This window comes from Squalius cephalus, assembly GCF_949319135.1.
Source record: "Squalius cephalus genome assembly, chromosome: 17".
Classification (NCBI taxonomy): domain Eukaryota; kingdom Metazoa; phylum Chordata; class Actinopteri; order Cypriniformes; family Leuciscidae; genus Squalius; species Squalius cephalus.
Window position 1 is genome coordinate 17,763,432 of NC_137138.1, and position 23,570 is coordinate 17,787,001.

Consider the following 23,570-nt stretch of genomic DNA (forward strand, 5'->3'; position numbering starts at 1 on the left):
ATGTTCACAAGACATAAAACAAAGAGAATGTTTTCAAAGCTGAAAGCACGAAGACATTTGATGTGCAAGTTGAAGTGCAAATATCCAAAAGCTGTGAAATATAAATAGCCCTGGTAAAAATAAAAATACATTTAGTGCATTTAACTTTGCCAAGCAGAAGCATCATGGCATCTTCCACAAAAAAAAGTCTTTGATCAGTTTAATTGTGTTTCACCCACTGAGGATCACTTGCTTTAAACTGAATATTAATGTAATCATCTACACCGATGCACGGCATGTGCCACTCGAAAAATGGGAAAAAAAATGAGTTTTTTTACCATACATGGCGATGTCAAGTTCAGATTTTGATTGGTATACTGAGAAAAATGAGAACACTATATAATACCTATATTAATAAATGCCATAAATGTATTGTTCATAATTAGTTCTTGCCTAATGCATTAACTGCTGTTAAAAGAATAGATTTTTTTGTAAAGTGTTTAGTCAAGTTCAGATTAACACAACTGTTCAAAAGTTTAGGCTCAATAAGACTGTTGTTTATTCAGCAAGGATACATTAAATTGCTCAAAAGTGACAGTTTGGACATTTATGGTGTTACAAAAGACTTTTAACTCAAATAAATGCTTTTCTATTCATCAAAGAATCCTGAAAAAAATGTATCACGGTTTCCACAAAAGTATTAAGCGGCACAACTGTTTCCAATATTGATAATAATAACAAATGTTTCTTGAGCAGCAAATCAGCATATTAGAATGATTTCTGAAGAGTCATGTGACACTGAAGACTGGAGTAATGATGCTGAAAATCAGCTATGCATCACAGAAATAAATTACATTTTAAAATATATTAAAACAGAAAACAGTCGAACAATATTTCACAATATTACCGTTTTTACTGTATCTGTAATCACATAAATACAGCTTTATTGTGCATAGGAGTCTTTGAAAAACAAACTTTTGAATGATATATGTTAGGTTGGAATTTGAATTTGGGATTTAAAAACGGCGTCCCCACATCTTACACTTATGCTATGAACTATGAGCAAGCTATGACGTGGTCATGTTGCTCAGGGAAACGCGCACCGCAACCAGTGTCCCCTGAAAGCTGTACCTTGAATGAGTTTTGAAGGATCCGCAGGCGGTGCAGCTTCTCATTGAGTAACGGATCATTGCAGCGACGGACGAATGATCGCTTGTACTCTAATCGAGAAGAGGACCTGTGCTCATTGACAGGTGATAGACTAGTCCTCTCAAGAGCCCTGTACAAATCCCCCAATGAGTCAGCCTGGTGCCTGCGCTCCCGATCTGAACCTACAGAGGGCAGTGAAGAGTTACTCGCAATTATCACCACAACTGCAATGTATTCAAATTCAAATATAATGCACAAGTATATAGTTTTGTATATCAGTAATGGTTATTTAAAGCATTTAAATACATGAATATGGTACTATATGCATGTTAGTATAGGGCAGGATTAAAATCCAACACTCAATGTTACACAACGGATTCTCAGCTCCATCTCTTCATCTAAGGCTGAAAACCTTTGATATAGTACAAAACAATAGAATTAGATGTGGTGTGTTTATTGTAATGATCACATTAGCTGTTATACACTGACTATCAGGGATCTCAGGGTGGAAGAAAGAGAGAGCAAATGGCCCTGAAGCCATATTCCTCTGCTTCCATTCTGAGAAGACATTAACACGGACTGAAGGGACTCCTCCTCGTGTGCTGTGAGGCACAGTATAGTTCTGAGAAACCATGAATGTGTGGAACAGAAAGGAGGGATGAAAAAGGATAGACAGGGATGAGAGCTGTCACGTTGTATTAGTACGACTGCACCTAATATGAGGCTATTGGAGGTCTTAAGGGAGATGTGTATTCAGCTGAGATTTGCAGCTACAGTGCATCTGAATCGAGCAGCAATATGTTTATCATTACAGGCTACAATGCAAATAACTGGAGCGTTGAAGCAAAATGCAGCGTCCTCTCAATGATATTTTGCAAAAAAATTCTATTCAATCATGATACCCACCTAATAAAACAACAATGCAATGGTGAATACAGTTATTGTCAGCTTTCTATCAAGCCATTCTCATAACTACAGATTACTACAGAAAAAAAATGTGAAGCTTAACAATAAGACGTAGTTCAAAACAAAGATGAAAATAATTTCACACACACACGCATAAATAAAATGCCAAAAATTACAATAATATTAATAAATATAATTTATTTTAAATTTATTTTAAATGTAATTTATATATAAATAATATATATTATTTATATATAAACATATTATTAATAATAACATATTATTATTATTTATTATTCATAAAATATGTATAAAACAATTAAAATCAATTGTGCATATGTGTTAAACAAAAATCATCAGTATCAGTTAAATAATTATAAATGATTTATAATCATTATAATAATATCATGATTATTAAAATATTCATAATATTTATTCAAATATTCTTAATTGTTGATCGCTATTAAAACGTCAAGGAAAAACAACAATATCATGGTTATTTTCATTATTATTAATCTGAATAAATGTTATGAATATTTACATAATAATAATAATTAACAACAATGTATATATAATTCAAAATAATAATTATTATTATTACTATTATTTTAATTATTATTATTATTATTATGATCATATTAATACAATTTATTAACTATGCATATCGGTTGACCACCATTAAAAATATGTATGAAACTCAATAATATCATGACAAACAGGCACACCCTAATATGGACATAATTTGACATGGGCAAACCAGACGCCCAAATCTAGAACCTATTTACTTGCCTCTGCCTACACATGCTAACTCACTCACTAACTTCCCTCTGCTTTCGTAGGCAAAGGCAAGTTAGGAACACAACCGTCTCTCAGTTTCCTGACCTGTATCTCTGGCATGGGCCCGGCCCAGGTGGTATCGCTGTGCATCTGCGTGTTCAGCTGCACTGCTGGCAGCCAGGATAGCATGAAGACCACTGTCACGGGGCAAAGTAAAACTGCGGTGCTTGCTTCCTACTCCACCTCCTTCTACTCCTTCTCCTCTTCCTACAGCTGTGAAGGACTTTTGGCTGGGTTGGGTGGGCGTCATGGGCGGGGCGTAGTGTTCTGGCGGCAACCCGTGATGGGCGGGGAGCGTCGACTGGCGGCGGAGCTCGACGGGCACAATTCGGCTGGAATCGACGAACACGGAGTCGTCTAATGGCAGAGTCTGCAGGAAATGGAGGCCGGAGCTGGTGAGGGGAGTCTCGATGAGGTCCTGCCACGAACGCCGCTGGCTGGAAGACTTTCGGCCCGGAGAGCTAGCGCTGCTCAAGCTGCCCCCATGTGTCTCGGATAGGGGGGAGCGGGACTGGATGGTCTCCGTGGAGGGTGGGCGGATGTGTTGGGACTCCTGGAACGGACTCGCCTGTAACACAGTGGGATAGACAATATGCAAGTTGGTATATTTTACAACTTATAGGTTGGTGCAACAAGAAGCATAGATCCAAATTGAAGGACAACTATAACAAGAGGGGCATTTAGATCCCTGTTTTCCATTTTCCTGCTGTCGTCTTTTACAAGCTCACTGCTGTCACCCTTAGTTATGCTCTGCCTGGATGGAACGGTCTGAGACAGCAACACACACGCACACACAATTCTCCTGCTTAGGATTATAGGACTGATTTGCGTCTCCTTCATTAAGATTACAGAGGGCTGGAGCCAGAGGACCTCCTCAAAAAAAGTGCCCTTTGACTATGAATTTACAGTGGCCACAATCACCCCTGGGGTCTAAATAATTAATGTGTCCTTCATGTCCCTTCTGTCCACCCCTTCACACCTCATTCTTCATCCTGCTCTCCCTTCCTCTCTGCCCTTCTCTTGTCCCACCATGTCTTTCTGCATTGCATCACCTCATTTGTTTCCTCCAGTCTAGGTTTTATGTATATGGAGAGAATATTCTGTTCAAAAGTTTGGGGACAGTACGATGTTTTTGTAAGAAATTAATACTTTTATTCAGCAAAGATGCATTGAATTAGTCAAAACTGACAGTAAATACATTTCAAATGTTCTTTACTACTTTCTATTCATCAAAGAATCCTGAAAAAAATGTATCACAGTTTCCACAAAAGTATTAAGCAGCACAACTATTTCCAATATTGATAATAAGAAGAAATGTTTCTTGAGCATCAAATTAGCAAATTAGAATGATTTCTGAAGGATCAGCTGAAACTTCACACAAACACATTCTGGGGACACCTGAGACTTAAATTACATCTTGTAAAAAGGGGCATAATAGGTCCCTTTAAAAAAAATCTTTTTTGAATGGTAGTGTATGGTGAGGAGCGGGATTACATGATTTTGCCTGGAGCGGGGAGCTTTCGGAGAGTTCAATAAGTAACATGAGTGACATGAGTAACGTGCTATTGGCCCATAACGCAATTACATTTCAGCAAGAATTTACATGTTAAACACAGTAACCCAAGCAAAAAAAGAAAGACATGACTTACTGAGGTAGGGTGTGGATAAGTGTCATACGGAGGTGGAGGGCTGTCCTGTTTGGGTGTTGAGGGCATGTGATCAGCATCCTCATGGTCACTCTCACTCCAGTAGTCTGAGGAAATAGCAAATATCCATTAAACAAATGGGAAGTCCAATTCTGAAATTTGAACGCTGCAGAAAGCAGACAGTAAACTTAATTTAAAGTCCCCCTGTGGTGAAAATCAAGTTTGTAATGTTGTTTATATGTCTATGTGGTGTTTTTAATATACTTTAAGACAAGCCATGTATAAATCCATCAGTCAACACCATTGCTGAGTATTTCTCTTTAAAACTGCAGTGTACCAAAGAGAGTCTAAAAATGCGGTTTGAAATCGCCCATGTGTCGCCCATGGGCCCATACCAATCGCCCATACTGTCACAAACAAGTAATCAATCCCGTCAACGTGCTATCATTCCTATCAAGCACTTTGGGCATTTTAACACAGTGAGCACAAAACACCTTTAAAGAAGGAACAGGACACATTTGGTACAATAGCAATATAGCAGGTGAATTATGAATATGATGTATATTACGATGTTATGATGAACTATATGCCTTTCTCCACTGACTTTCTATAATGTTCAAAGCATTTCTAAGAATACTGATTTTGAAGGAAGCTGTCTGACTCTGAGATGGTTAACGTGAACATGGTTTGTGTAACATTAGCAACACATTAGCTGTTTGATAACGTAGTCAAGCCAAATGCTAATCATATCAATTACCGTTATGAGTCCAACATTGTAAAGAGCGATACATAAAACGCATTCTGATTTATTGACTAGTAATCAACCCTGTAATTATGATGAATCAGTTACTGGATTAAACCAATATTTCTACTTGCCCTTCTTTTGTAGCGACTTCAGTTACTACAGGTATTCTGAGCTGGTGTGACTAAGTGGAGGTGGGGACAAATATGCATATTCATGGATCTGCGTATACTAAGTGAAGCAAGGGTGTAGTTACATTCAAGCTATTTTAAGGCATGACTAAATTATTCACAGGAATCTTTTTTTTTTTTAAATATGTAATTTTGATTATTAAAGATTAAAGTTTAAAGTGATAAAATTATTGACTGTAGGGGGACTTGTTTGTATACATTTTCAAGTCATCTAGCATTTATTCATGAAATGATAACGTTCTAATAATGGTATAAAAACAAATTTATTCTGACGAATGATTAAAAATGACTTTCATTTCAATTGAAATGCCCTATACATGGATCCAACATGTTGTACTTCATATGCAAATATTTATAGGACTTGCAGTCCAGACCACACAAAGTCAGAGAGTGGGAATAATTGATCCGACAGGCTTAGCGGAGCATGAAGGCATCTTCTCACCATGATCCTGTCGGATCCTTTTCTGCTCTGAGTGAGCTGTTGCCGCCATGTTCATCCGACTGAGCCACCTGTGAGCAAACATAAAAAAAAGTTACCTGGGGAGCTCTTTGCACAGCTGAAATGCAGAGCTGAAAGGGTCTTTTGGGATGTTGCTAAAATTAGTAGCTTTGATCAGCTAAGGGAACATTAAATGAGATTCGGGAGCCTGTGCAAGAGAATTCATGAGGAATTGACAATGTTTCAGATTACATTATGAGCCTTTTTTGTTTCTTATAGACATGTTTTCATCTTACCTATTCATATCATCCAAGTTTTCTGCAGCAAAGTAGAAGCTCTTGATTTTAGGATGGCAAGCCTTAAAAGCACTGAAAACAAGCAAGGAAAATAGACAATCAAAATATGCTGGCCTTTCCGATAGGGGTGTTTCTCATTGCTTTCGTTAGGTAATTTGGGTAGGTAAATACTTGATACACTGGTGTTGGGGGTGCACAGATTAGTAAGACTGTTTCCATAGGGAATCAGTGTAGTGAATATGATTTGTTTACCTTTTTTATGTTTTTTAAGTAACGAAAAAACGCATTTAGAAAAACACTCAATGCTGCTATTGTATGATAAAATGTCATCGCTAGTTTATAATACCACTCACAACTTTTTGCGACATTCGTTGGCTTGATCAATGTTGAACTCAGGCAGACTGACAAAGCCCTCAGCCTTTTCATCCTAAAAAAAGAACAGAGAACAGTGAAATGAAAAACATTTTGTTCTGTGGTACTGCATCATGCAGATGAATGGCCCCGTGCCCTCACCTCTTCATTGGTGTACCAGTATAAGCAGGCGTCTTTCAGCACAACCCAGTACTTCTTCCATTTCTGAGAGAAGTAGCTCTTTGCATCCTTCTTCTTCCAGAGCCATCCCTCACAATCACCCTGACCCAAGTCTCGGCAGGAGATTCGCCGCTTACTAATGGAGGGCAGTGATCCAGCTGAGGAGGACAAAGAGAGAGTGAGAGAGATCAGAGATATCAACGTGGGCATTATAAATGAAAGGAATGGGAGGAATGGTATCAAAACAGTGACGTTTTTGATGTACTGCCAGAGAAACGTCTTGACAGAACAATTATACAGAGTGAGACTGTGTAATGAATGTGTGTAGAAAAAATAACTGCCGTGCAAAAATCCTTTTCTCAATCAGTATTTTTTTTCCCCGTTTCAAGTCAAATTATTCAAACATCCTTGAAAAAACAAATTGAAATTACATTTAAAAATATATTTTTTAGACAATATTCTATTATTAAATTATTAAAATAATTTAAAATAAAACTGAATACAAAATATTAAATAATATCAAATAATATATTTAATAATAAACTGATAATATGTAACAAAATTAACACATTTATTCAAATTATTAACATTTCATATATAATTTTAATTGTATAAATCATTTATTAGTATTATTTTAATTATAAAAAATATATATCTTGAATTGTTTATTTTTCCCACCCCAATCCTTTTAGATTTCTCGAGATTCTCTGAAAGCTAAACCTACTGTACACAAAATTTGCAGGACTATTAAATATTTTTCTGGGAAAACAAGATACATTTTTTTTTTGTCTGATTAAAATATTTTTGCAATGTGTCAATAACTACATGACAAGGTTTTAGAGCTAGTAGAATTTACCATCTCACCTCTTAACTTTACTTTCTTTGACCGGGAGAGCATGGATGTTCGATCAAATGTCTGAAAGATAGTAAATAAATAAAAGATTTAAATCATCTTATGCTGTGTTCCTTATAGTCTTGCATGACATTAAGTTATCTTCAGAACACTCACAAGATAGACAGAAGAGGTTTCAGATGTGGGTGTGGTCAACGAGTCCTGCTGCAGCATGTCCATCTGGAGGGTGGGGACTAGGGTGTAGTGGGCGGGGCTTCCACCTTTCTCGCTCTTTCTTCTACTACGCCGACTGCTGCGACGTCCCGTGTGGTACTCCTCTGTCCCCGTCTTGTCCTCACTCACATATCGCAGCAGGGATTTTTCTGTCAATAAATGTATGGGATTATGAAACCACAGTATACTGATTATGAAAATGAAATGGGACAAAGCACATTTTTCAATGCACTGTCTGTTTTTTAAAATTTAATAGACCAGAATTGATTCTGCCTTTTAAATAATGTAATGCTTAGAGCTGAAATCAAATTATTCAGAGGTCTCATGATCAAAGAATAGGGCTGAAAGGTGCAGTGTTGCACATGTACAAATTTAATATAAATTCTGCCAACATGACTAAAGAAAGCATTCTCTCTGCTCCTACTCCTTCAGCAACAGATCCTGGCCTCAACCAATGAGAAACCAGCATCTTGGCAAGACCTCTATGTTGGAGTTACCATGGCAATGCAAAACCGAAAAATCCCAAAATCTCAAACAAAGAGCCAGCGAGATACTGGCAGACAGATCCCAGAACAAAAAATTAGGTAAATATAGGGGAAACGGGACAATCTGAATGGAATGGCTGAAGATTTTAAAATGTTCAAATGGAGAGGTCAGGGCTGAAGTGATGAAATTCTTGTTTTAGTGTAACCTAAGTAAAAGAGATCAAAAAAGCATCCCCCTCAACACTCACCTACACACACACACACACACACACACACACACACACACACACACACACACACACACACACACACACACACACACACACACACACACACACCTCTTCTGATCTCTTTCTTCAGCTTGGCTGGATCTTCATAGTCTCCAACCCAGTTATATTCTACAGGCATGGAAATAGGCCTCAGCCGTCCTAGTACACAAGCACAGAAAAATCGAAATAAAATCTAATAAAAAATTACTGCACAATACACATAGAAAAGACACAACCTCTCCTGACACTGAAGCTAGCCTGTAAAGATCAAACATCATCATGTAAGAAAGCATGTACCATATGTGGGAGTGCTGTCCCTGCGTACGGTCGGAGGGCCCTGATTCTGATCATACTCGTAACAGTACAGGACGGCATCCTCATCCAACAGGGGGAATCGCCTCCGGCACTCCTGATCCAAGAAGGAATTGGGCGAATCAGAACCTTTAGCGGCCTGCTGGCAATTGCTGGTCAGATTCCCCATCTCATCTCTGCAATGGTAAGAAAAACCTTGTGTAATCTTCTATTACAGCTTTCTTAGAGAAAAATTATTTCCAGTGCAAATTATCTTTGAAGACTGAGTAATGATGCTAAAAAAATTCAGCTTTGCCATCACAGGAATATATTACATTTTTAAATATATTAAAATAGCAGTTATTTAAAGTTATAGTATTTAACATTACATTTTTACTGTATTTTTCTGCATCAGAGACGTCTTTCAAAAACATTTGTACTTTCTTTTAAAAAAGTGCATGGTGTGAGCTGTTTCATACATATTTACAGTGTGGATCAGTGTACTAGTCTGTCCTCTTATTGTTGAGATTGTCATTTTTGTCTGTGTGTGTGCCTTTAATACTGTACCTGGGTGAATACGGCTCGTCAGGGGGAGGGGGGATGTAGAGGTCCTGTAGAGCGCAGCTGTCCCGTCTGGATGGGGTGCTGAGGGTGCTGGATGGTGTGGCCACACTGCTGCTGGGGCTCGGGGGGATGATGGGCTAAAAACAGTGGTACCGTTAGCTTTAACGTTTACAACATCCCTTAGGAAAGTCGTTCAAATATACTTTTACATTTAAATACAGGTCAATTTCAGATTTTCGATGATGAGTGCTTGTTATTTCATTGCAGGTAAAGAAACACATCATAAATAAGTCTACAAATGTCCTCTCCATTCACATGCACACCACCTTTCAAAAGTTGGTAAGAGTTTATTATGTTTTTGAAAGAAAGGCTGCATTTATTTGATCAAAAACAGCTATATTGTGAAATATTATTACCATTTAAAAAAATTATTGGTTCCTATTGTAATAAGGTTTAAAATGCAATTTATTCAGTGTCACATGACAAATCATTTTTTAAGAAACTGTGAATCACTTTTCTCAGGATACTTTGATGAACAGAAAGTTCAAAAGAACAGCATTTATTTGGAATATAAACTTTCTGTAACATTATAAATCACTTTTGATCATTTTAATGCATCCTTACTGGAAAAAAGTATTAATTTATTTTCAATTTATTCCCAATTTCATTTTATTCCCAAACTTTTAGTGTACATCACCAAGATGTCTTCAAAGCATTTTCGATTTTGTTACAGCTACGGATAAGTGCTTAATAGATACAGTAGTTATTAAATGACAAAAATTGTGATATTTGTATGGTTTCATGAACATTTCAAGGGTTATCATACAAAAACTACTGATTTAACAACATTTTCATCACTGAAATATTATTACCACAAATGAAATGACAATTATTGAAGGAAATGAACTAAAATTAAAAGTCAACAAAAATAATAAATAATTTTACCAGACATCAAACACTCATCCTAATGGCAGAATAACCTGACCTGTGTGTCTTTGTGGAAGAAGACATGCAAAAAAATAGCAATGGCAATCTCATTTGAGTGTACAGTCATACTGGATCAGTTTCCTCCTGCGTTTATGTATGTAAAACACAAAACACTTTGCGCACGCTGAAGCGGCTTTGGTTCTGTGTAAAATAAAATGCCGTCTCAATGACTTCAACTGTTGTCATGACAATCAGCGTGTCTTGTTAACTGTCAGCTGTGCAATAGAAACGGCAAAGAAAAAATGAATACGTGCAATTTATACACCGCACAGTCAAGCGTCAAAAACGACATTCCACATTTTCCTCTCAGGCCACAGTAAAGCTTCCTGATGCACAGGGGCTTCGGTGAAGCTGGAGAGGAGATTGTGGAAAGAGGGATAAGCAGCAGATTAGAGGTAAAAAAAAAAAGATGAAAGAGGAAAAAAAAGGAAGGTTAGTGGGTGGGGGAAGAGGGGAGTGAAGATTTGCCATGCAATCTAGTTGGTCAAAGCCCTAAGGGAGGGGAAGAGTGCTCTTAATGCTGCTAAAAAAAGAACATGCACAGATTGGAGGACTACGCCACAGCATATCATCAATTCACACACATCACTTAATCCTCATACCGCACACATCCCGTCAGTACCTGCAGGGCGAGGGGCTTCCATCTCATGTTCTTGAGTAAGGCTGGGGCTGACGTGAGAGTGCTCTGAGGTCGTTTCTTCAGCGTGAGGGTCACCCCTGCAGGATTGCTGCGTAAAGAGTTGACCAGGTTCTTCAGCTGCCAGCCCACCTACGCAAGTCCAACACACGTGTTGACCTCACCACAAGAGAATCAGATAACATTCCAGCGCGCACAAGCATTTTGTAGTCTTGTTAACGGGGGGGTCATTCTTCTATATCGTCATATACGTCTTAACATTTTGGATAAATAATTAAACATTTTTTAAAGATGGAAAACTATACACTACCATTCAAAAGTCTCTGATGCTCACCAAGGCTGCATTTATTTGATCAAAGATACAGTAAAAATAATGTGAAATATTACAACAATTTAAAATAACGGTTTTCTATGTTAAAGGTCCCGTTCTTCGTGATCCCATGTTTCAAACTTTAGTTAGTGTGTAATGTTGTTGTTAGAGTATAAATAATATCTGTAAAATTATAAATCTCAAAGTTCAATGCCAAGCGAGATATTTTATTTAACAGAAGTCGCCTACAAAAAACGGCTGGATTGGACTACATCCCTCTACTTCCTTCTTTAATGACGTCATTAAAACCGTGTTTTGACTAACCTCTGCCCACAGGAATACAGGCATATTGATGGCGAACGACAGACGTGGTTGATGTTTATCTATAATCGGATACCGCAAAAGTTTAATTCGAAGTTGTTAGTTTGCTCTGTCCATTTCACCACGGACTGTTTTTCTAACCTGGGACAATATCAAGCAGGCTTCTCTCAGCGTTTCATACTGACGAAGGGGGCAATTTCAACTATATTCCAGCAAGCGGTAAGTAGTGATTTAATATGGAAGTAGCGATCAACTTCACATCGTTTCTCTTAGTAGGATGAAAATAATCTTACTTAAACTGTGATTAATATACAGAAAGCGATCAAAGAACAATCCCTTTCCAATCGCCCAAGCTGTCAATCACACAGCGCGAGTTTATCTGGACACTTGCCAAAACTCGTTATGAAATCAATGACGCTGTTACACTGCACAACGAATCTCTTACTGTATTTATATGCCTCATGTTTGCATTGGTGAAATCATTAGTGAGTGCAGAAACTGCGTTGCAATGATGAGATCTTTTTTCACGCGATCAACAGACTGTCATCTGCTCAATGCTCATCACTGCAACCTTTTATGTGATTGAAATAGATCTAAATACTTAAAAAACTTCTCACGATTCGTTAATCCCGATAGCTGTAATAGTAAAAACGTATAATAGCTGTAATAGTAAAAGTTTTCCAGATAGTTCCACATGTAATGCCAGATATTTCATATGCAAGCATGTCAGCCAATCACAGCAGAGGGCGTTTACACTGAAGTCTCACAGCAGACACGCCCCTTCAAACAGAGCGTTCAAATCAGGTGATGAAATCAGGCTAGGAAAAATGCCTTTTATTTCTAAATTATAAAAAAAATTTGATCTAAAAAACATACTAACATTATAAGGGCACTCCAGGAAACATTATAAAATAATACAATTATCCATGGAATGGGACCTTTAATGTGTTTTATAATGTAACTTATTTCTGTGATGCAAAGCTGAATTTTCAGCAGTCATTATTCTAGTCTTCAGTGTCACATAACCCTTTAGAAATGCGGATGTAGTGCTCAAGTAACATTTTCCTATTATTATGAAAGTTTATCTGATGAATAGAAAGTTGAAAATAACAGCATTTATTTGAAATTGTATTTTTTTTGCAACATAAATGTCTTTACTGTCACTTTTGATCAATTTAATGTCCCCTTGCTGAATAAAAGTATTAATTTATATATGTAAAAAAAACGGCAGTGTATTTCTTAACATGAAACAATTTAAAGAAAAAAAGTTTTTCTTAATTTTTCTCAAAACATTTCAAACAAAGCATGTTTTGTATAAATAATATATTAATTTTAGATTTTTGTATTCAGTTTTATATGAGCAATGACTAATATCTTTTATTCAATCATGTTCATTTTCATCTTGTAGTGTAATAAGGCTACAGTTAAAGTTTAGGAGTATACTTTTGATATACTAAAGTATATCTTTTTATAGAAACTAAAATGAAAACAGAAAAAATATTTCTTCATTACGAAGCGTAATGAAAAGGAATGATCAGTCATGTTAGCAAGTAAAAGGTAAAATGATTGTGTATAATAGAAACACTCACCACTGTCTGATGATTGACCTGTATGACCTCATCACCAGCGTGGATTTTCTTACAGCGGTCAGCTAGTGACTGGAAGAGGGACAGAGAGAAAGCCATTGGATTACACACAATTGTTTTGAAGATCCCATGTCCAACCACTGGTCCATGCTGAGGTGAAATATTGTACTGAAATATTGAAAATGACCACTCACTCCCTCTGTAGTGCCTGTGATGACATGTAGGCCATCATAGGTTGATTTGATGTACATGCCCTAGGGCAAGGAGAAAGACACTTTAGAGCCATTGCCTGAAAATATCGGACGCACACTGAGAAAACACTGAAAGTAGCTTGCTGACATGACATGCAAGCACAAATCCACTCTGACACACAGTCGCATAAAGAAGGGATATAGTGGGAGAGAGAGGGTGTGTGTGAATGTTTATTTTTATCTATCTCTATTCAGGCTTTATTGAGCGGATACTGAAAGTGTCAAGTGTGTCTATATGTAACTGTGAAATATTGCTGCCTTAAGCGCACACAAACACAACTACCAGCACACTATCATTAATGAAGATGGGGTGAACGTGGCTTCAAATGCTGCTAAATACTCATAGTCTTTCTTTGCAATAATTCTATCTATCTATCTATCTATCTATCTATCTATCTATCTATCTATCGATCTATCTATCTATCTATCTATCTATCTATCTATCTATCTATCTATCTATCTATCTATCTATGATCCATCCATCTATGATCCATCCATCCACCCATCCATTTGTGTATCTATCTATCTATCTATCTATCTATCTATCTATCTATCTATCTATCTATCTATCTATCTATCTATCTATCTATCTATCTATGATCCATCCATCTATGATCCATCCATCCACCCATCCATTTGTGTATCTATCTATCTATCTATCTATCTATCTATCTATCTATCTATCTATCTATCTATCTATCTATCTATCTATCTATCTATCCATCCATCCATCCATCCACCCATCCATTTGTGTATCTATCTATCTATCTATCTATCTATCTATCTATCTATCTATCTATCTATCTATCTATCCATCCATCCATCCATTTGTGTATCTATCTATCTATCTATCTATCTATCTATCTATCTATCTATCTATCTATCTATCTATCTATCTATCTATCTATCTATGATCCATCCATCCACCCATCCATTTGTGTATCTATCTATCTATCTATCTATCTATCTATCTATCTATCTATCTATCTATCTATCTATCTATCTATCTATCTATCTATCCATCCATCCATCCATCCATCCATCCATCCATCCACCCATCCATCCATTTGTGTATCTATCTATCTATCTATCTATCTATCTATCTATCTATCTATCTATCTATCTATCTATCTATCTATCTATCTATCTATCTATCTATCTATCTATCTATCCATTTGTCTATCTATCTATCTATCTATCTATCTATTTATCTATCTATCTATCTATCTATCTATCTATCTATCTATCTATCTATCTATCTATCTATCTATCTATCTATCCACCCATCCTTTTGTCTATCTATCTATCTATCTATGATCCATCCATCCACCCATCCATTTGTGTATCTATCTATCTATCTATCTATCTATCTATCTATCTATCTATCTATCTATCTATCTATCTATCTATCTATCTATCTATCTATCTATCTATCTATCTATCTATCTATCTATCTATCTATCTATCCACCCATCCATTTGTCTATCTATCTATCTATCTATCTATCTATCTATCTATCTATCTATCTATATATATATCTATCTATCCATCCATCCATGAAGTAAAAAGATCTTCAGTTTTGAATAATTAAAATGTATAATAAACTGTTCTGAATGAATGCATTAAATTAGTAATATTTGTTTATTATTTATCATTTAAAGGGCTTTTGATTTAAAATGCTGTTTAAAAAAAAAACATCCTAGTTGGAAACCTCCTGAATTTTGTGCATAAGAAGAGAGATAAGAAATCAGGCATCCAGATACCCACCAGTCCCTCGGTGGACCTTATGTTGTCCAGCTGCACCACTTCCAGATGGGCGGCCTGGGACACCATGGGGTCCGAAGAGAGGGAAATGATGTGGTCACACACACCTGAAAGTGTCTTACACTGAGGACAGAGAGAAAATTTTTGGATATCCTGACCAAGAGAGGCTCAGAACAAGTATTCTAGCTGAAGCCGCTCCTGGGCTACAATATGCTGATCATTTCGTTGCATGTTCACCGCACAGCTTCGTAAACACCATCTGCGCTGAGATCGAGAGTCGCCAAGATGCACTGCTCTATGAAGTAATCATGTGACCAGGATGGTCTCATAAGCATAATTCTCCATGATTGTGCTGCCTTCTTTGAATTGATCCATGCAATCACGATTCTCCCTCAATCTGCTGCTGGTGACTAATCAGTAAAGGTGTTCCTGGTGTTGCAAACTCTCTCTTTCTCTCACTGTCACTCTCAGATGAAATGTGGCCTGGCCTGGTATTTATAGCAGAGAGCCAGCTGTACCCTGACTGACACTGCAGCATGGGCTAGACTGCATGAATCAAATGTGAATATATTTCTTTCTCACTCACCTCACACATACTCTCGCTCTCTTTTTTTTCTCACTTCGACACAGATTTCTATTTTTGAACAGAGGAGCTAGATAAGGAGCTTTATGTAAATTAATCACGAGGATGTGTGAGAATATAAATGTCACTCTTACCACATGCAGTATCTTATTTTCTGTCTCATACACTGTGCCATCCTAAAACACAAGAAAAGAAAATGCAGTTTTAACAAATTACATTCTAATCTCATCACATTTACAACCTCATAACTGAAATACTACATGTGACTGAAACTACATAATACATTTCATTTATAACACAAAAATGTTATAATCAGTACTTTAGTTTTCCAGTAAAAAAATGTAAGCATACTATTTTCTTATTTTGTCTTAGAATTTTATATTTTTAAATATTTTAAAATAGTATATTTCTATATTTACAATATTTAATAATAAGAATATATATTAATATTGGATTAAGTTTTGTTTTTCTTAGCCCACTGCAAAAAGTTCTTGTTTTAAGCATAAATGTCACTAAATTTAGTTTGACTTATGCTTAAAAAAACAAAAAAACACATAATTTGACATATTTTCTCTAAAAACAAGTCCTCGGATGCAATTCTGTTTCTTACGTATTTTTTCGTTCTTATATATCATACTGGAAAACAAAGATTTTTTTCTGTAGTGTTATATAACGCTAAATGGTTATATAATGCTTTATAGTTCATGTGCATTCATGTCATGAAACTTTGATTAATATATATCCAATGGTGAATCATCAGAAGTATTATATAATATTTGCTAATGACATATCAACAAAAGTTATAAAATGCTTCCCAGTTTTGTGAAACGAACACATTTGATTTCTGCTCTAATGGGTAAACAGAGTTTTGGGATGTCTCAGATGAGGAGCTGAGCTTTGCTTGTAAAACAAAAGAAGAAAAGATGCTTGCTGGCACGGAGACTTGCACCTATCTGAAATAGCCAAAGGCAGCGTTCTCTGTCTTGAGCAGACAGCTGAGGAGAAGATGAGTCATCCTCCCACACCGAACCTGGTGCAACACTTTTCTTCTTCCTCCTCTCATCTGCTCATTTCCTCCACTCTCAATCACTCTGCTTAATGGTAGTCTGATTTCCAGCCCGTGGGTGAGGGAGCTTGGGGATCTCGACTGGTCACACTCATGATTAATCTTAAACATATTGGGAATCTCCTTCAACACTCAACCTACACATCACAGCCTGATTCAAAGGAGAGTAAATAAAGATTGAGCTAATACACATTAGTGTTTAATTAAGAGAGGAGAACTTTATATAAAGTTTGAATGCGTGAAAGGCCCATCAGAGTGTGGTATTTTTCACTTCAAAGGACATATCATAAAGAGCAAATTCTACAGGCCTTCATACATGTTCTGGGACACATCGCTTTTCTCCCACCTGGGACAGTCTGTGCTCGCCCTCAATGGCCCATGCCAGAGCAGCACTATTTCAATCCAGGACAGAAAATTGAGAAGGAGAAAAAAAAATGTCCATGGCCTCCTTCTAAAGAACCTTCTGCCCTAGAAACTCCACCCTGCTTTCCATGCATCCTCGAAAAAGAGATTTAGTCCTAAAGTATGGCGTGACACTGGTGTGGGTGAAACAGAAGATAGACTCTAGGTCAAAAGAGACTTCTTAACTTTGCATTTCATTTGATGGATATGGGATTTAAAGGGACAGTTCACTCAAAAAAAGTGAATCCAGGACAAAATACAGTTACTTTTATGATGCTTTTTGGAGCTTGACAGTCAAAATATTTTGGGAGTTAATGAATTACAAAAATGTTCCTTTTGGAGTAAACTGTCCCAGGAACAAAAGATGAAGGTGATATGTTAATGTTATAATTGAGTGTTTCAGTCCATACCTGCTGAACTATTGTGGTCAACTCCAGACACAGCTGAATCACATTATTCCTGGTCATGGAGTAGTCTGCTACGGCAGCGAACGGAGACCTGATGAAGAAGTAACATCTGCCATTAACCATTAGATCACTTCTAATCACAACCATTTTTAATGTCTAACCTTCCTCGATGTCGCTGCACTGCCAAAGCCGAACTGAGTCTAACTCAGGCAATGGAGGACATTCATGATGAGGAATGAGAGCTAAAAGGAGGTGAACCAAGTAGCATGTGGAGAGGGAGGGAGATGAAGAGTAACAAAAACAGAGAGAGACAGATAGACAGAGCTGAAAGCGAGAGGAGAGAGAGGATTTTTCGCTCCAATGCACTAATTCACAGAGGCTCAGGCAGCAGGAGGAAGCTCTGCTCACGTGCCCCATCACACAGACGGCAAAGATCACTGTCTTTCTATCATTATGAGAGTCTTTCATTTAGACCATGCTGTTCCCTTCTGTGACCATAATAAATTAATTTCGGTCTAATTTTGTTAATATGCTAGAAGCATGTTATTATTACAGCATACAGTATTTTTTTGCTAAATATAATAAGTATACGGAATGTATATATTTATATTACAGCATAGACTGGGCTCAACAGTAAGAAACAATAAGGCTTGGTCTGAGTAGCGGTGAGTTCACACGGGGCGTCAGCGTCAACGCTTGACGGAAGGCGTGGCTGAAGTTTGGCACTGACGCCATGGTCATAGCAGCGTCAGCCAATGAAATTAGACAGGAACTCAACAACAAGCTTCATTGTCATTCAATGGTCATAAAGGACCGGGTGATTGCCCACCGCAATAATTAGTTTCTCCTCCATTTTAAAATTTATCCTCAGTTTGCTGCTCTTGAACAGGATGAACGTGATTGGCTGCCGCCTGGCTACTGTATTTGCATAGAGCGATCTGATTGGCTGACGCTTCCGTCGGCGGCGCTTCACTGGCGTTGCTCGCGGCAGAAGTTGAAAAATTCTCAACTTCTGCCGCGAGCAACGCCAGTGAAGCGCCGCCGACGGATCCACAATTCTTTTCGGCAACGCTTGACGTCACCCATTCAAAGTCAATGGGAAGCGTTGACGCTGACGCCCCGTGTGAACGTACCGTAGTTCTTGCCATGCCAACATTTTCATGGGCCCCAACACAATTTTTTCCTATTTTAGTAATGTATTTTACACACTTCTGTTCAAAAGTTTGGGTCCGTTGTTTTTCATACTTTTCAATGCTTTTATTCAGCAAAGACAATAAATTGATCTGAAGTTAAAGACATGTATAATGTTAACTTAAAAAGGATTTCTATTTCAAATAAATGCTGTTCTTTTGAACATTCCATTCATCAAAGAATCCTGAAAAAAATGCATCAAATCTCCCACAAAAATGAGGATCATATGACACTGAAGACTGGAGTAATGATGCTGAAAATATTTCACAATATTACAGTTTTTACTGATCAAATAATTGGTGAGCGCAAGAAAATCTTATCAAACCCAAACTTTCGAACAGTAGTGTACAGTATGTGCCCCAAAATATTTTATGAAATGTTTGGTTTTCTTTACAAAAAAACCCTTTAAAATACAAACAAATTAATAAATACAAATTAAATTTACAAAAATAGCTATACATTCATAAACGCACAAATTCATGAAAAGTAATAAATGATAAAAGGTGCATTTTTACTACTTACTGGTGCATCACAAGCCATTTTGATAAAACCTATGTAAGCTAGCTAGATGAATTTAGCTTAATTTTAGCACATATACATGATCATCTTTGTCATTTTCAGTCATGTCCTCCTTATAGTTTCAGTCAACAACTTTATTCGTCCAGGTCGGTTCACAAGAAACGTGTACGTGAACATATATCGGATACCCGCAATGCATTGCACTGCGAAAGACCCAAGACACTGACTAGAAGAACCGATTAACTAGTCGACTAGATGGTATAAACCTGAAATCCTCTCTATAGAAGAAAGCACAAGGGCATCATTTATCTTAATGAGTGCACTGAGCAGCATTTCTGACTCCAGGGTTCATATCTTACACTGAATAATAAGACTGTAACATACGAATATGATCACCCAGGACAACACTCCTGCTGTCATCCTGTCTGTGGAGAATAAATGAGGGAGACCCGGAGGCCAGGAATAATCTAGGGAGACGCAGCAGCAGATTAATTGCACTCAGAAACTATGAGTGTGTGCGGTTAGGCAGGAGACTTGGCGTATTGTACTAACGAGGAGGCGTGGCCAACGAGAGCTTTAGCTGATGAAGGAATTAATGCAAACTCACAAAAACATGACCTTGCGCGCACACACTTGAGAGACAAACGGAAGTGCTTAGCAGACACGCTGGCCGTTTTCAGGGCCAGCTCCTCCAAAACAGAAGAGACTTACGTAAGCTTTTTTACTCATCTTTTGTTTGTCAGCTGATTGCTCATGGGTGTTACATAAGGAAATCGGCATGATCGTGTCATCTGTGGCCTCTCGCATGACCTCACTTGATGAGTTCGAAACAATGAAGCCTTTTACCCGAGATGAGCGGTCATGTGACCGTACGCATGGTAGATAAAAGAGCAGGATTACTGAGGCTGCTTTCATTGAACTTTGAGTTTGCTTGTAAATAAATACAGCAGCCCTAAAAGTACTTGGACACATATTAATTTAATTGCCTTTACAAAATATCAATTCATGTGGCATCTGCAAACCAATTTATCCCAACTAACTTAATTTCAATATATCTATTGTTTTATCCTCAACAAAGTATTTTTATTTGCACACAAATGTGCTTGTGCTATCTTTAAATGCAAAACAAATCTATCTTTTTGTTCATCCATAAATCATCCATACATTTTTAAGTCAACTAAAGTGTCCAACAGTGTTATTTTAGTATTATTTATAATTATTAACATTTTGATTTAGCTTTTTCTATATTTCTATATTTTCATTTTTTAAGTAATTCTGTCTAATTCTTTTTTTTTCATTTCTTTCTTTTTTTTTATATTTCTATTTAGCTTACTTTTTTTAAGGTTAATTAGTCATTTTAGTACCGCAACTTTAACAAAAAATAGAAATCTTGCAATGGCAACTAACTGAAATAGATGAAAGTGTAAGTTTTTTTTTTTTTTTTAAGTTTTTCATCTAATTTTAACATTTTATTTACGTTTAACAAAACAAATGTTGAATAATTTTAGCTAACAATAACAACCCTAGTGAAAAAAATAGTATACTTAAAGGTATAGCGGAGGATTTTCTTTTTCCGGGTGGATCATCAAGACTATTGGTCCTCCTAAGTGTCAATCATTCTGGTGAGATGTTTACGTAAGGCCGTCGTACGTGCTCGTGCACACGATTCACACGATGGCGTGCGCTCAAAACACAGGTTGGGCTTTCCACTGATGCCTCAGTCGCGAAGTTTCTACTTGACAGGTAAAGTTTGGCATGCTATTTGGAGAAATCCATTTAAAATCACTGCTAGTAAAAGTTAATGTAAGCTATGATTAGCTCGTGCACACGTTTAATAGGCGTTCCCTCTCGGGAGCAGGTAGAATGTTGCGCATGTGCATTTTTCCAAAAAGTGGAGAGGGCGGTTCTTTTCTAAAATTCAGGAAAATTCTCCGCTATACCTTTAAGCACAATTTATTCACAATTTATAATGTACTTTAGTATAACTAAAGTATTTTTGGTCTGTTAAATTGGAACAACTAATGTAGGACTAAATGCATTTTAGTTGTCCAAAAGCAGTGCTGAAGTTCAACTAAATTTGTATTAAATATACTTGTTTGTGCTAAAGTGAAACTATTCCAAGTATACTTAAGTACAATTTAAATATCTACTCTTGTATTTGAATTTTGATGTGCAAAATTCACTCAGCATAAACTTCAAATGTATTTTGGTGACATTTCAATTGCAATTCAATTACACTAAAAGAGTGTTGAACATACATTATTAGTTTACTGATAACAAACTGAGGTCATACTATCCTTTACTTGAAGTGATTTTAAAACACACTGTAATGGCATTCGAAGTAAACTTGAAGTATGCTAATGTTATCATTATTGTGTGCTTCAAATATAATAAAGTAATCTTTATAATTAATGGTACAGCTTACTGACATTTTACAGACACCCCCCAGTATACCAGTAAACTCACTTATCAGGAGAACATTAGTTAGACAATGGGAACAGATATATGTACATTGAATGTACATACGGACTGGATTCGAACACTCGGTTTACCAGCTGCAAAACTGGGGTTACTTTGTGTTCTTTCTATACTGTTACAAGTACTGCTATAAGCAAACCGATTTCTCCATCAATGACAGCACAAATTAAATGGATTTAAAGACTGCGAATCGCAGAGAAAAGTCTCAATTATAGGCGCAGTAAGCAGTGCATGAAGATAAACGTAAAACTGTATAGAAAATAAAAGTGCGTTAAACTTGAAGCTGTTGAAGAAATAAAGCTAGAAGACACATCATTAAATATCATCTGCAGAATGTTTTGCTTCCCTTTTACCTGATATAATCTTTCATTAATGCTGCATAGTATTAGGTTTATTCTTGTGCACGCACTAAAACACACGTTGGTGGAAAAATGTGAACGTGCAGAACTGCTTGTGTTTCCATCCATAAATGTTTTATCCATAACCATAACCGATAACCGATTGTCGGTTACATCCATAACCGATTGTCTCTGCGTGCTTCAACTCTCTTGAACTGCTCCTGATGTAAAACGCAATAAAACGATTTGGCGGTTTGACGCTCTTGCATTACGCTGTGGATTTAAATGTGACGCATGAATTGAAATTATTTTAATACATTTTACGTTGTTACTTTTCATGGTTAACGTTTCTAAATTTATTTGACACTTTAACTTTTTGTGCAATTTTTGAGGACTAGTCAAGCTAATTTGAATAATTCGTTAATAATTCATAATATTTTGACAGTCCACATTACAAAGTGCAACGGGCCATTAAAGTACCATAAATGGGAAAGGTGTATTACAGTAGGTGCATTGGAGTGTATTAGGAATACACTTAATTAATAAAACTTCTTCTCAAGTACGTGAATTTCTTTCACCATTTCAAACTGACTATATGTTGTTTTGTTTATTTGTCATAAGTACATCTCTTTACTTTTGTAACTATAAATATGCTGCTTTGCAACCATGCAAAATTGTGAAAAGCGCTATCGAAATAAATTTGAATTGAATTAAACAATACCTGAGATTCAAAGTGTGGTTAAATTATTTAAAAGGTTAAGGTCAAAATTATAAAACTTACTTCATAATTATAATTATTTTTTTTTTCAAACATTAATATGGCCTTCATACATCTACAGGATCATAAGATGAGTTGCCTCATTCATCCCTTACCAAGACTAGTTGTTGGGCTGAGTGAGCATGGACATGTCATTGGGGTTATGAAGTGGGCATCCTCTTTCAAAGCTTTTGTCCAGTTACTTTATACAATGGGTGTGTGTGTGTGTGTGTGCGTTTGTAGGTCATATTTAAAGTATTTTTTTGTGCTCAAGATCATTTTGATAATCACATTTAACAAGTTTCAAACATGTTGTAGATGGAATTAGGAACCTAGCAAGTGTACTTTCTTAAAGATGAATATATATTTCATCCTTCTCCAATTGCATTTGTAAAAGGTACTACTTTACAAATTAATTTGTAGAGCACTAAGTTTGAATGCTTGATGAAAGCATGAAATAACTACATTTATAGTGTATTTTCAGTTAGTACATAGACATGTCAAACTATTTTTAGTATCATGAAATAAATCTATTTTAAATACAATTCAGCATATTTATTTTTCACTAGGGAACAATACTTT

General features: G+C 36.5%; 2 protein-coding genes across 3 annotated transcripts in view; one reads left to right on the forward strand and one right to left on the reverse strand.

Moving 5' to 3' along the window:
* Window positions 1–23,570, forward strand: part of sumf2 (sulfatase modifying factor 2) — a 144,136-nt gene that overhangs the window by 25,561 nt on the left and 95,005 nt on the right. The gene's annotated exons all lie outside the window — the stretch shown is intronic.
* cnksr2b (connector enhancer of kinase suppressor of Ras 2b) overlaps window positions 1–23,570 on the reverse strand; it is a 37,393-nt gene that overhangs the window by 1,021 nt on the left and 12,802 nt on the right. Inside the window, exons 4-21 of one of the 2 annotated variants that reach the window (XM_079847378.1) lie at window positions 17,709–17,796; window positions 15,965–16,006; window positions 15,251–15,370; window positions 13,427–13,486; window positions 13,236–13,304; window positions 11,001–11,147; window positions 9,395–9,528; window positions 8,834–9,024; window positions 8,606–8,695; window positions 7,726–7,931; window positions 7,581–7,632; window positions 6,699–6,874; window positions 6,539–6,612; window positions 6,186–6,257; window positions 5,893–5,960; window positions 4,521–4,624; window positions 2,917–3,439; window positions 1,111–1,310 (exon numbers count right to left, since the gene is read on the reverse strand). In XM_079847378.1, the coding sequence (XP_079703504.1) occupies window positions 1,111–1,310; window positions 2,917–3,439; window positions 4,521–4,624; window positions 5,893–5,960; window positions 6,186–6,257; window positions 6,539–6,612; window positions 6,699–6,874; window positions 7,581–7,632; window positions 7,726–7,931; window positions 8,606–8,695; window positions 8,834–9,024; window positions 9,395–9,528; window positions 11,001–11,147; window positions 13,236–13,304; window positions 13,427–13,486; window positions 15,251–15,370; window positions 15,965–16,006; window positions 17,709–17,796 (2,416 nt within the window). Of the gene's footprint in view, window positions 1–1,110; window positions 1,311–2,916; window positions 3,440–4,520; window positions 4,625–5,892; window positions 5,961–6,185; window positions 6,258–6,538; window positions 6,613–6,698; window positions 6,875–7,580; window positions 7,633–7,725; window positions 7,932–8,605; window positions 8,696–8,833; window positions 9,025–9,394; window positions 9,529–11,000; window positions 11,148–13,235; window positions 13,305–13,426; window positions 13,487–15,250; window positions 15,371–15,964; window positions 16,007–17,708; window positions 17,815–23,570 lie in introns of both variants that reach the window. The other variant, XM_079847377.1, reaches the window with a different exon arrangement.